This window comes from Canis lupus, chromosome 28 (assembly GCF_011100685.1).
Source record: "Canis lupus familiaris isolate Mischka breed German Shepherd chromosome 28, alternate assembly UU_Cfam_GSD_1.0, whole genome shotgun sequence".
NCBI lineage: Eukaryota > Metazoa > Chordata > Mammalia > Carnivora > Canidae > Canis > Canis lupus.
In genome coordinates this window covers 11983842-11998464 of record NC_049249.1, presented here as the reverse complement: position 1 = coordinate 11998464, position 14623 = coordinate 11983842, and the positions used below count along the sequence as shown (strand labels likewise).

The window sequence follows — 14623 nt, the reverse complement described above, 5'->3', positions numbered from 1 at the left end:
CAGGTGGATAACAAAGGAAAGAAATTCTCCCAGATTTGGGATCTCTTGGGGGAGGAAAAGGAACTCTCACAGTGAAAGGGGATATTTTGTTCTTTTCCTTAGCAGCAGATTGGCTCCAATGGGAAAGATCCCCCAATACTGAAAGGTCTGCCTGGCACTGGCCAATTTCTTTTGATACAATCCCTGCCCTTTTCTGTCTTATCCTTCTTTGCATGACTGGATGTCAGCATGAGGGCATACATCTTCTGTTCTCTGGAATAATACTCTAGGATTTCTGTCTTCATAATTCAGGTATGGAGACATCCCACCTTAGAAAACCAGGATCTTGCCCTTTTGTTATTCACATCCTGGGTCATCTTTTACTTGTGCATTCATAGACCTAAATCTAGGGATTAGAATGGAAGTGGATGGCTGAAAATCCTTGGATAATACCAGATACTAAATGGAATTTCACTTTCCCAGTGGTATTTCACTCCTGACAGTACTAGTCTGTGTGCATGTTATTCCACCTCTAATATTACTGTTGTGGAGCATTCTGCAGCTGTGTTGAAGTTATTCATTTATGTGGTTTGGGCCAGTTTCTGAGAAACAGGGAGAGCTAGAGAGCAGAAGAATCCATCAGTGTTAGATTTGAACAAAGAAAATTATGATCTTTATGGACTTGCTGTCTTCCAGAGTGCCAATATAGATATAAAAATAAAGGATAGAAATGGTAAAGATACAGGGTAGTTATAGAGAGCCCTAATTTTCAGGAAAGGAGCATAGAAGTGGGGAGAATTCCCCAAACTCATTGACTATAATAATGTCTATCCTTGGAGTTTTGTCTCATCAGTTTCCTTTATGCGTTATTTCTGTAGGGTTTTTTTTCTTTTTCTAGTTTTAAAAAATATATATCAAAAATTTCTTAGAACAGGATATTTCTCTCATTTGAGATGGGTTTTTTACACTTCTCAAAAAACAAGAGTATGTTTGGTCATCTTGGTAGTATTTGGAAATGCATATTTTGTTTGACATTATTTATATATTAGATTTTTTCCTCCTCAGAATAAGTGTAGAAATGCTTCCATATGTTTGAAGTTGGTTTCATCATTTTGCTAAGAAGAAAAAAGGAAGAATGTAGTTTATAGCAATTTTCATGTGAATACATATTTAATAATGGTGTTTCCTCAAAGTTAGCTAAAACAGCTTTTCTACTGCTTCAATATGGTACTAAAGTTAAGAAGATAATAATATTTGTTCCAAATTTTCAATTGTAACTGAGATATTCTTTAAATACGATGAAACTAAATTATATTACTATTTTGATTTCTTATACAAAATACAATCTTAGGTGAGGATATGACTTTAATTTTTTCCCCAAATAGCCACAAATCACATAGCATCTTTAAAGAAATGATTCATTTTTTCATATATGAAATTCTTCTCCATATAATAAATTCTTACATATAACTTTTTAAAAAATCTTCTTTGTTACATAGATACCCTTACTAATTCCTAATCTTTTTGCCAGTTCCTAAGATCTCCTTTCTAATTCCTAGAAATGTTTTAATAATTGTGGGTTTATGGTATATTTTAATATATGGTAGTTCTAAATAAATGTCCCTTCATTTTCCAATTTTAAAGAATATTTTTGCCTTCTAGATGAATATTAGAATGATTTTGTAAAGTTCCAAAAATATCTGCTGGGATTTTTTAAATTAGAATTTCATTAAACCCATAAATTAGTTTAGGAAGAATAACTGAATTTCCTATGCAGGATCATGGTAGGTCTTTTCCTTTATTCAGTTTTAAAATATTTCTTTGTAAACTATAATATCCTATATAAGAATCTAGTATATTTTGGGCAGCCCAGGTGGCTCAGTGGTTTAGCTCCGCCTTTAGTCCAGGGTGTGATCCTGGGGACCCGGGATCGAGTCCCACGTCAGGCTCCCTGCATGGAGCCTGCTTCTCCCTCTGTCTGTGTCTCTGCCTCTCTCTCTCTCCCTCTGTGTCTCTCATTAATCAATAAATGAAATCTTAAAAAAAAGAATCTAGTATGTTTTATATTTGCTTATAGATTTTATAAGTTTTCTTTGGGGATGTGGGGTAGGATGTGAGGGGAGAAAATATTAGCCTTACTTTAAATGTTCCTAATTTTAGTTTTCCTATTCTTTTTATAATGCTACTTTAATAATGGAAAATTACTTAAGAACTTAATTATCAACCTATAGCAGAACAGACTATCTAATGCATACAAGGATCTCCAGATTATAGTACGATGAAGAACCAGTTTTCAACTTTTAAGACACCAAATTAGAAATGTTCTTAATTGCCTATCCAGAGCCTTTTAGCCAAGCAGGGCATTAGTGATTTTTTTCCTCCTTATTTTTTGTGAATGCATAGCTGTTATCATCAATGACTATTTAACTTAAAGTTCTTTGAGGCATATTCAAGAGGATTGGAATACATTCACCAACATCAGCATCAAAAGTCTGTTCCAGGATTGCCCATCTTGGGCAATGGCATTACTACAGTTAAAAGTTTGGGGTCCTCTCTTTTGCCCCTTGCCCAACTCAGATTCGCTCACCAAGTCCCCGTGAGTGCTCTACCAGTGCTACTAAATGGGTCTTTTTTCATTCTCATATTTCCAAGCCTCTCATCAATTTTACAGTCATCTCCTGCCAGTTTGTCCACACCAGTACCATTCACCTTTACCACAGTTAGAGTGATCTTCCTGACACTCAGATCTGATCCCCCTTCATTTGTTTACACATGGGATAAATCCAACAAATATACATGAAAAGAGCCAGCTGTATTTTTCAATATTACGTTGGGTGCTAGACTTGTACCTAGTTGTTAAGGGGTAAAGGCCAGACTTAGCATCACAGCCTAGCAGCTAGTGACCTGATGTCTCCTGACATCCATTCAAGATAAACTCCTGAGAACACACTCACCTTGACTCTACCTTGCATTGCCTGCTCTTCATGGAAAAATCCTATCCTTCTTTCACTGCTAGATTCAGTGTCATGTGTGACGTGAAGCTTTTCTCAATGCTTTTCTCTCTTCTAACACTACAGAGGGTAGAGCTAACTGCTCCCTTGACTGCTGCCCCACAGCAGTTGGTTTGTACCAGTAGTACAGCACATAGAAACTCTGATAGCTGATTGTCCCCAGATCTGTCTTCTTGGCTTTATGGTGGTTGTCTTATAGCAGAGGCCCTGATTTATTGTTTTGCTTGGTCATGCCCTGCTTCCCCAGGAGTGCTACTAGGAGGGGTGGCATGACTCCATAAAAATGGGCTGTTCGGGATGTCTGGAGCCACTTCTTCTCTAGCCATTAGGAAGGTTAATAATCTGTATAATGGAATCAACAATATCCACCTTACCAAACAAACCAGTTTTGAGAATTATAAGAAATAACATTGTAAATGGCTATAAATGGTACTAAGTAAGTCCTCAATATGTGTTATATTCCCTCCAATCTCCATTTACATTTTAGCCTTGCCCATCAAACCTTGATCACCCCTATGTTCCATTTCCCATATTCTTGTTCCTGGACTCCTGAATGGTATAGGAGAAAAAGAGGCAAGACATAGACAAGAGCCAAGCTGTCTCCTCCTGCTATGTCCTTCTCCTGTCTTCCACATTTCTTCTTCCTCTTCCTTGTCCTCCTCCCCTTCTCTTCGTCCTCTCCCATTGTCTTTCCCCTACCCCACCCCCATTTCCCTCCTCTCCTTCTTGTTCATCTTCTTTTATAAACTTCACTGATGCTAAGCAGCAATCCTGGCATCCTCTCTCTTACTTCCAATCTTGCAAAAATTAAGTATTCTTCCACATCATGGCAAAGCAGATCCTCTGTTTGGGCAGCACATGGCAACCCCTTTGCCATGTGTCTGCCTGCAAGATTATTCTAGGATAGGGTGTGTTAAGACCTAATTGACAAAATAGTATCTCCCTTCCTAATGGAAGAGTTCTTTGGTTATGAAGTACTGATGGAAGATTGTTTCTGTCTGAAGAAAAGTTCCCGTTCATGGTCTCAAGGTTGAAAGGAATGTCTTAAATAACTGAGATATTCCTTTTGATTTCCTGTTTCTGGGTGATAACTCTCAAATACTAGTCATGATAGCCCTGGCCTCAGAACATGTGGATAGGGAGAAAGGAGGCAAGTAAGTGGTTGAATTATTCAAAGACTTGCAATTTATGATCTCTTGCAGCATATATGGGGCCTTGGATGCTTCCTCCCAGCTCTTTGGTTCTTGTAGAACCTATAGGAGTACAGGAAGCTGGGGAATTAGTAACAAGGCTTTGCTGTGTGCTTTGAAAGGAAACAGGTCTGGTTTCTCTTGAGCTGAGCAAATGTCAGACAACACTCGGTTCTCTACTTAACTGCTTCAGAAATAGATTTCTCTATGCTATATGTAAGTAATGAATTTTAAATTCTTCTTCTGAAACAAATATCATACTATATTTTAACTAACTAGAATTTAAATAAAAACTTGAAACATTAAAAAAAAAAAGATTTCTCTGTGTGGTACTCAGGTTTCTACATTCAGGTATGGCAGCCCATCACTGGGGCACATTTGAAAGTGCTTTATACCTATATAATGAAATTGGGTTTTCTCATGCTCTCTTCAGAAAGAGAGGCCTGAGGTTATTCAAAGGAATCTATTGAGTTGCCATCCTTGGGAAATGTTATAGTTTGTTTCCTAGCAGATTTCAGGGTCCTTAGAGGATAGAAAATGAGAGAAAAAGTTTTATGCATGGGGAAAGTGATGTGGGAACCTTCAGGCATGGGCTTGGGAAGACAGACATAGATAACATGCTGTATTGGGGTCTTGATTTCCAGATGGTAAGGTTGTGTGAAGAGCTGAAAGTATCCTTACCTTCACATTCTGTATAGTTTACCTTCCAGTAGCTCTGGATAGGCCATAAATATGGCTATGGAATCTTAGCCCAAGGATTGGCCTAATCTATGCCTCAGCTTATTTTTCTTGTTTTTTCTGTTCTATACAGATTCATGAAGGTAGCAGGAAGCACAGTGGACGCAGTTACCTGGCAACAGTAGGTATTCACCATTTTTGCTTTTATTATAGCTACTGTGAAATGAAAGAGAATTGTTCCAAACTTTATAGCTGACATCTAAGAGAAAAAGCTAAAACTAACTCCAAAGCTATTCTTGTGATGCATAATAACTCATATAATTTTGTTTTGTTGTTTAAAAAACAAAACAGAAAACAATGAAAACTCAGCTATTATGTATACTTTTAAATTATTCTGTCATCAGTGAACAGGTAATGGGAATCTGAGCATTCCACAACTTACTCATAAGCTTTTCCTTGGGAATAAATTTCTCTACGAGAGGAAATAGTTTTAATTACTCAATATATCATGTGAAAATAACAGCACTTCATTATAGTAATGGGAGTGGTCTTAATTAGTGCCAAGATTATAACTAATATGAAGCAACTTAAAAAAATGGAATATGAAGAGAATGAAGCATCCTCAAGAGAAGATAAACCCCGGTGTTCTTGGAAGAAGCTTATAGTGGCAAAGACCTGTTACCCTGAGAGTAGCTTAATTTGTAAAGGTAATGATCTGATACATAAATACATTTTCTTAAAGTTTCCTTATGGTATTGGTGCTGGAATGTCAGCATCTCACAATGTCTTACCAATTTTATACTGAAATCTTGCCCTTCCTTTTTGTAAGAAATCTATCCCATAGAATCTTCCAAGTCATCTTTCATCTAATGTGGTCCGCACAGCTCAGTCATGTGCTCTTATTATGGGCCCCCATAGTTATCAACTATGACCACCTCTCTAAACTACTCTAACCCTGTCTGCCTATCTCACTTACTTCTCTTCTCTAGCCTCCATTTTAAGTGGGTCATAGTATCTCTTGGGATTCATGACAGTTGTGAAAGAAGCAAGAGCAGTAGATGAAACCTGTATTAACTATCCCAAAAGGATTTTTAATTCTTGGCAATTAAAAACTTCAATCATAATGGAAAATATTTTATTATGCATTTATACTTAGTTTCTCTAACCATCAAGTTACAATGTTTCCAGAAATTCTTATCCTCCTTCAGTTTGTTTTGTGAATCATGGATGGAGTAAGTCTAGGGATCTTATCATTCCCATGCTTACAACCCCTTGGTGCCTTCCTTTTGCTCTTAGACAAAAGACCAAACTTTCTACTCTGGCCTATAAGGAAGGTACTTTGTGTTTGGCCTCTGCTACTTTATGATCACTTCTAGTGCCACCCTGACCTTACTCATTGTGTCCCACACTAGTGGTCTTTCACTTTTCAGAAAGTTCACATGCATGTCTGCCTCATGATCTCATTTTTTGTGTGGCTAATTCCTTCTCCTCTCTAAAGATTCAATTTACATGTTATCTCCTTTGAGAGGCCTTCCCTAATGATCCTACCTAAAACACCCTCCCTTTAATTCTTTCTTAGCTCTGTTCTTTCCATGGTACTTCACATAGCTTAAAATTACTTTACATAAATTATAATTTTTTTTCTCCTAACTTGTCTTTGTAATTTGTGTTTTTCTATTCCACCACAATAGCACTTAGTTCAACAAGTGTTTATTTAGGCAATTGTTTACCGAGGCTTTACTATGGGGGAAAATAACAATGATGATAATAACGTGGCAAGAACTGTTCCAAACCTTCTATGCGTTACCATATCTGATTCTTACAACAACCAAAATGAGTTTAAGACTAATTTCATCTCTTGCATAGCTTAAAGGAAGTTGTAGAGAATCCAAACGTTACACAGAAAGTGGTAGATTTTGGACTTAAAGTTGAGCCTATCACAGATATGTATCACACTCCAAAGGCTATTCTCTTGTTACTACTTTGATAATAAGACACTGATTTTTTGCTGAAAATATTACATTCTACTAGAGCAAATCACATCCTCTTCAGTGTCTTTCATCAAAGGCTGTCTGGATAATGTAACATAAAGGCTGAAGCTTGAAGAATATAAAGTGTTTGTAAGGAGAAATAAAGAAATCAGTGTATGAAAATTATTGGGTAAGAATGTAAGGCTTGCTCAGTTATAATGACTGACAGGGAGGGATCAGAAAAAGGTTTTCTTCCATATTCAAACACTCTCCAAAGCACAAACAGAATAAAGTGAGCCCAGTCTTTTTTTATAATGGAGAAATTCGATTTTTATAAATACATTTTTTATTAGCTATTTTTAAAACATTGGCCACTTCTCAAGATAAATGTCATGTGTTTGCAAATGCTCTAAAAATACCCCCCAAATCAGGCAAAGAGTTGTGTTTCTTTTGGCTCCAGGATCAGCACTCATTTGGGGACAAACAGTAGCACCTGGAATCTACCATTTATTCCTTCCAGCTACATTTTTCAATCAAGACTTGGAATAGTCATGGAACAATTCCAGGAAATCCTGGCCAGGAGGATTCAGTGAATATTAAAGCCAAATACCATGTTTCTCTAACCCTGAGAAATGCTGAGGTGAATTTCTTAATAATGTAAAGAAATCAAGAGTCACAGTCATAGTCAGAAAAAAAGAACACAGAATTTGTCAGTATATATCTATATATATAGGTAGCCAAAAGAATCAATTCAGTGCTGGAATATTGAACTTGGAGCTTGAACAACAAGAACTCTGAGTCTGAAGTAATATATAGTTAGACTATTTTGATTTGAAAGTTCATACTCTTCTATTTTAAGGACCAAGATACATGACTTAATGATTGCTCCTGCCCAATACATGCAGAAAACCCAGCAAGAGTTAGTGAGATGAGGTCCCAATTATAAAAGTAAGTAGTGCAGTAGTTTGTATCAGTTATCAATGATAAATCTGGATGAAAAAATATTACACACACACACACACACACACACACACGAGAATGACCAAAAGGCAGCAAAAGCTAGAGAAAGTTATTCAATCCTTGAAAGAAGTGAATGATGCTAGTGAGATCTGTGGTTACTTAAGAATCTATCCAGTATGATATGGCTAGAACTCAAACAAAATACATGGCTGTATATTAGTTTGAGGTCTCAGGATTCAGAAGGTAGAACTCTCAGAAAGAAGGAACTATGGGCAAAACACCAAATATGCAAATAAACTTCCTTCAATTTCTTGCCTGATCCCTGCAATGTGTATATTCAAGGGAGACCCCAAGGAGTCTTGTAGAAAATAACAGCTGGAAATCTGAAAAAGTTGAACAGCAATTTCAGCTGCTGTCTGTCACATGAGGGACAGAGATTGGAAAGTGGATTTCACAAATTTAGAGGGACTTCATAAACACCTTGTGCTTTCCATTGAAAACTGAGAGTTATGCCACAGGAATAAAGTCTTGTCCTGGGACTAAGGATTTGCCCTAAATCTAATGTACAACCGAAACAGATTCACCATAACAAAGTATAAACTGAAGCTCCACAAGAACGAGATGATCAGTCATTCATCCAACTTCCTGCTATATCCAAAACCTACATTCTTTTGTTTCTATCAAATATCATCCATTTACTTTGCGGTTTACAATTACAAATTATTAGATATGTAGAGAAACAGGAAAGTGTGACCATGGACAAAAGAATGAGCGATAAATAGAAGCCCTGAAATGACCTAGGTAATATCATTAGCTGACAAGAATTTTAAACAAGCTATTGCAAATATAATCAAATAATTAGGGGAAAATGTTTGTATTGAGTGGATACATAGGGAAAGATCAGCAGGGAAATGAAAACAATGTATATGTATATAAAAGAACTGAATGAAATTTTTAAAGAAAAAAGAAACAAACAAAAAACACACTGGGTGCACTTAACAAGAAATTGGAAACTACAGAAAAAAAAGGTTAGTGAACTTGCATATAGATCATTAGAAATGATACAATTAAAGAACAGAGCAAAAATATTGGGAAGAAAATGTTCAAAGCTTCAGCAACCTTGACAATATCAAGATGTCTAATATGTGTGTAATTAGAGACCAGAAGGCAAGAAAGAGATAATAAAGCAGAAAAATTGTTTGAAGAAAGCAAGAGCTCCTCTCAAATTTGGTGAACCACATTAACTTATAGAACCAAGAACCTAAGAAAATACTAAGAAGGATAGGGGCTCCTGGGTGGCACAATTAAGTGTCTGACTCTCGGTTTCAGTTCAGGTCATGATCTCAGGGTCCTGAGCTTGAGCCCAGGGTTCTGAGATTGAGCCCTCATGCTCAGCACAGAATCTGCTTGAGATTTTCTCTCTCTCCCTCTGGCCCTCCTGCTCATGCGTGCTTCTCTTTCTCTCTAAAAATCAATCAATCTGAGAAAAAGAAAGAAAGAATATAGAAAGAAAGAAAGAAAAAGAAAGAAAACCCTAAGAAGAATAAATACAAGAATAAATACCTTGGCATGGCATAGTCAAACTGCTGAGAACAAAGGGTAAGGAAAAAATCTTCAAAATATTCAGATAAAATCATCCTTTATATACAGACAACAAAGACACAAATTATGGCTAATTTGACATCAGAATCAATGGAGAATAGAAGACAATGGCACAACATCTTTAAAGTGCTAAAGGAAAAAAAAAAAGTCAAGCCCGGATTCTATATCTAGCAAAAATATTCTTTAAGAATGAAAGTGAAATAAAGATGTTTTTGATAAATGAAAGCCAATAGATTTGTGGTATAAGAAATTCTAAAACAAGTTCTTCATATAGAAAAATAGTAGTAACATCTGAAGGGAAACTTAGATTTCAAAAAATAATGAAACACATTAGAAATGGTAAATTTGTAGATAAACATAAAAGACTATTCTTCCTCTTTACTTCCTAAAAAACCAACTGTCTAATGCAAAAACACAACATTGTATCATGGGGTTTATAACATAGGTAGATGTAAAACCATATGGGAATCATACCACAAAGGAGAAGGAAAGGAGGAGGACCAATAGAATTACACTGTTGTGAGGTTCTTTTACATGAAGTAATACAGTATTCATTCCAAGAAGACTGCAATAAAAATAAAGGTTCAAATTTTATTCCTAAAATTATGGTTTCACTTGGAACTAAGGTTGCTGATCTAAAGTAAAGTAAATCCAAGTTGTCCTGAATTATCCAGATGAATCCAATGTAATCGTAACACAGAAGAGGGAGGAAGATTTAACTACAGAAGAGAAGGTTATGGTAATGTGACATGAGAAGGACTTGACCCATCATTGCTGGATTTGAAAATGGAAGAACGGGTCCATGAAACAAGGAATGTGGGTAGCCTTTAGAAGCTGGAAAAGCCAAGGAAATGATGGATTCTTCCCTAGCACTCCTGAAATGAATACAGCCCTCCCAATACTTGATTTTAACCCAGTGAGATCTATGATAATGTCTAAACTACAGAACTTAAGTTTGGTTTGTTTTAAGCCACTATTTGTTAATTTGTTTAGAGCAACAGTAGAAAACTAATGCAGTACCTAAAAACAGAGATCCAAATACACAAAAGAAAAACTAACAGAACCACATGGGTAAAAAATAGACAAATCCATTGTCATAGATGGATATTTAAAAACACCTCTTTCAATAATTAATAGGAAAATTAGATTAAAGGAAGGGTATATGGAGGCACCTGGGTGGCTCAGTCAGCTAAGCATCTGCCTTTGGCTCAGGTCATGGTCCCAGGGTCCTGGGATTGAGCCCTGCATCAGGCTTCCTGCTCAGCAAGGAAGTCTGCCTCTCCCTCTCCATCTGCCTCTCTCCCTGCTCATGGTCTCTCTTGCTCACTGTCTAAAAAAGTAAATAAATAAAAATTTAAAAATAAAGGAAGTATATAGAAGATTTGGGTAATACTATGAATCAGTTTGACCTAATGGACATTTGTAGACTACAACTAAACACACATTCCTTTCAAATTCACATGGAACATTCACCAAGATAACCATGTGATCAGCTGTAAAACAATTTGCAATAAATTTGAAAGCACTGAAATCACACAAAATGTTTTTTGATGACAAAGAAATTAAGTTAGATATTAGTAACAAAAATATCTATCAAACACATAAGTATATGGACATTAAATTATACATTTTAAAATAACCTATGGATCAAAGAAAATATCCTGAAAGAAAGTAAAAATTATTTTGAAATATATATGAAGATATTTTATCAGGATTTCTGGGATTCAGCAAGAACAGAACTTAGAGGGAAATTTACATCTAGTATGTGTAATTAGAAAAGGAGAAACACTTACATAAACAGACAAATAGGAGAGAAAATTTACAAAGCCAAAAGTGTTTCTTTGAGTAGATCAGCAAACTTGAAAACTAGAGAGAGAGAGAGAGAGAGAGAGAGAGGAAATAAATTATCAGTATCAGGAAAGAAAAGGATTCTTACTGTAGATCCCACAGACATTAAAAGTATAATAAGGGTGGGGAGCAGGGCAAGATGGCGGAAGAGTAGGGTCCTCAACTCACCTGTCCCCACCAACTTACCCAGATAACTTTCAAATCATCCTGAACACCTAGGAATTCGACCTGGGATTTAAAGAGAGAACAGCTGGAATGCTACAGAAGAAGGGTTTTCGCAAGGTAGGAGGCAGAAAAAAATAAAATAAGAAAGAACCAAGTAGGGGGAGGGGCCCCGCGAGGAGCTGGGCTAACGGGGCGAGAGCCTCCGGGACAGGAAAGCCCAGCCCTGGAGAAGCGGTAACTTTATTTTTTAAAATATATATTTATTTATTATTTATGATACACATAGAGAGAGAGAGAGGCAGAGACACAGGAGGAGGGAAAAGCAGGCTCCATGCCAGGAGCCTGACGCAGGACTCAATCCGGGGACTCCAGGATCGCACCCTGGGCCAAAGGCAGGCGCTAAACCACTGACCCACCCAGGGATCCCCGAAGCGGGAACTTTAAAACTCCGCACCGGATTCTTCCCAGACAGAAAAGTGCTCAGCAGGGAAACCCGACAGAACAGCAGGAGGGGCAGTGGGGCCTTCGGGGTCCCGGGGTCACTAACAGGAGGGGCGCCTGGGGAGAGCGCCCCACACACCCGGGCCCATCTTGGTAAAGGGCTGGAGCACCCGGCGGGGCCTCGGGGAGAAGCCGGGGGGCAGGCGGGGGCTCCCGGGAAGGGGGCTGTGTCCTGCTGCCTTCGGGAGCCGCAGCCCGGGAGCGCGATTCCAGCAGCACAGGCCCGGGAACCCGGGGCTCGGGGGACACTGCCCAGGACCCTGCACTCCCCCGGGACAAGACGGAGGTGGGGAGGGCCCAGGACAGCGAGGACGCTCTTGCCCCGGGCGCCCCCCGAGCTGCGCAGGCCCCTGCAGACTGGGAGCTGCGAGGAGTTACTGCGGGAAGCTGACTCCAGGGCTGGAGGGCTGGCCGCCGCCAGTGGTGGTGTTCCTCCTTGTTGCACCTTGTGCCTGGGAGAGGCGGGGCTGCCAGGGAACAGAGGCCTCCCGGCGTCAACAGCTCCCACAGAGCCTGGCACCCGGCCGGGGGGGTGGGGCAGCTCCCCCAGGTGCACACACCTGAGAATCAGCACAGCGGGGCCCCTCCCCTAGAAGAGCAGCTGCAAGGACAGAGGAAGAGCAAGTTGTTGACCAAGCAGCACTGGAAAGCTCCAGGGAAGTCAAGGGATTTACGGTACATAGAACTAGAGAGTACCCTTCCTTTGCTCCCCTCCTTTTCCAGTACAACTAGTTTTTTTAGGAGTCTAAAATTTTCCAATATTTTTTCTCTTTTCCCACCTTAACTACAATATTTTACCACCTCTTCATTTTTAAGTTTCTTCCTTTTTGACTTTCATATTTCTACAATTACATGTCTTAGATATATTTTCCACTTCCAGATTCCCTTCAATATACTCAATTCAATTTTGGGAGATATACAAGATATGTTTTTTTGTTTTGTTTTGTGCTTTTTGTTTTCTCTGCCTCATTTTGTTCTACAATGGCAAAAGTTAATACCTTCTAAAACATGACCAGCATGCACCCAGAACCAAGTGGTATACCATGCTGGTTCATTCTGTGAGATTATATTCTCTCTTCAATCCCATTCTGCCCCCCTCTTTTATCTCATTTATGTTTTGGTGGTCAATGTTGGGGCTTTCTCTCTCTCTCTCTCTTTTTAAAAGATTTTATTTATTTATTTATTTATTCATTCATTCATTCATTCATTCATTTATGAGAGACACAGAGAGAGGGAGAGGCAGAGACACAGGCAGAGGGAGAAGCAGGCTCCATGCAGAGAGCCCGACGTGGGACTTGATCTTAGGTCTCCAGGATCACACCTTGGGCTGAAGGCAGGCACTAAACTGCTGAGCCACCCAGACATCCCTATGTTGAGGCTTTTTGCTGGTTGTGTTGCTGGTTTATATAAATTTGGGACTGAGCATCTTCTAACATACAGAACTTAATACACTCAGAACCAAGAGGATCACCCTCTAGGACCCCTCAGGTAGACTACATTCTCCCTCCACTACAACTTCTTCACCACCACCATCTCTCAGATCCCCCCTTTTTTTCTTTCTTCTCTCTTTTTTTCTTTTTTTATCTTTATTTTTGCTTTTCTCTCTTCTTTTTTCTTTTTTTTTCCTTCTTTGGGATTCTTGGCTTTTTAAAAATGTCTTAGGGGATCCCTGGTTTGGCGCCTGCCTTTGGCCCAGGGTGCGATCCTGGAGACCTGGGATCAAATCCCACGTCGGGCTCCTGGTGCATGGAGCCTGCTTCTCCCTCTTCCTGTGTCTCTGCCTCTCTCTCTCTCTCTCTCTCTCTCTGTGTGTGTGACTATCATAAATAAATAAATATTAAAAAAGTCTTAATTTTTTTTTATTGTAACCATTTAAAAAGGTATGATTCAGTAGCATTAAGTACATTTACAGTGGTGTGCAGTGGTCACATATAATTCCAGACATCAAATTGAAACCCCACACTCATTAAGCAGTTCATTTTCCCTTTCTCCCCACCCTCGCAACCATCACTCTGAATTAATTCTGTCTCTGTAAATTTGTTTATTCTTATCCACCTTGCCAAAAGGTGGAAGTAACTCAAATGTCCATCAATGGATGAATACATAAATGATATGTGATGTATCCATACAATAGGATAGTATTCATAAAAAGAATGAAGCTCTGTATTTGCTACAGGATGGATGGACTTTGAAAGCATTACTCTCAAGTGAAAACAGCCAGACACAAAAGAGCACACAGTGTATGGTGCCACAGGATTTTTAAAAACTCCAGATGACCATGATGTGGAGCAAAGCTTGGAAACACTGCCTTATTGAGTTTCAATCAATCCAGGTGTAGGTTGATATGGTTCATAATCACAGTGGACAATGACATCCCAGACCCGAAATGAACTTATTTCACAGGCAGATGTGGATGAGGTGCTCAGTCCCCATGTTGCTCAGTCTTTTGGACTGCTTTGCAGAAAAGTGAGGTGAGATACTTCACTGAACGTGCACATACTTCTTGGAGATCATTTTCCTGTAAGTTCACAGGGAAGTGGCAACATTCTACCTCTATACTACAGCCGGAGAATGGCCATGTATCCAAAGACTAAAGACTGTTCACCCTTGGGCACATGTATCAATCCATCTTTGTAGCAATAGAGCCCTTTCCTTATTTGGGGTCTTTATTGTTTTTTTTTTCCCCCTTGTGTCTTTTATTTTTATTTTAAATTTTATT

General features: G+C 38.6%; 1 protein-coding gene across 2 annotated transcripts in view; it reads left to right on the top strand.

The window, feature by feature from the left end:
* HPSE2 (heparanase 2 (inactive)) overlaps window positions 1-14623 on the top strand; it is a 632592-nt gene that overhangs the window by 404340 nt on the left and 213629 nt on the right. For both annotated transcript variants that reach the window (XR_005380481.1, XM_038578487.1), the window contains exon 6: window positions 4992-5039. Coding sequence is in view for 1 of the 2 variants with exons in the window: in XM_038578487.1 (XP_038434415.1) it covers window positions 4992-5039 (48 nt within the window). In the remaining variant the exon portion in view is untranslated. The remainder of the gene's footprint in view (window positions 1-4991; window positions 5040-14623) is intronic.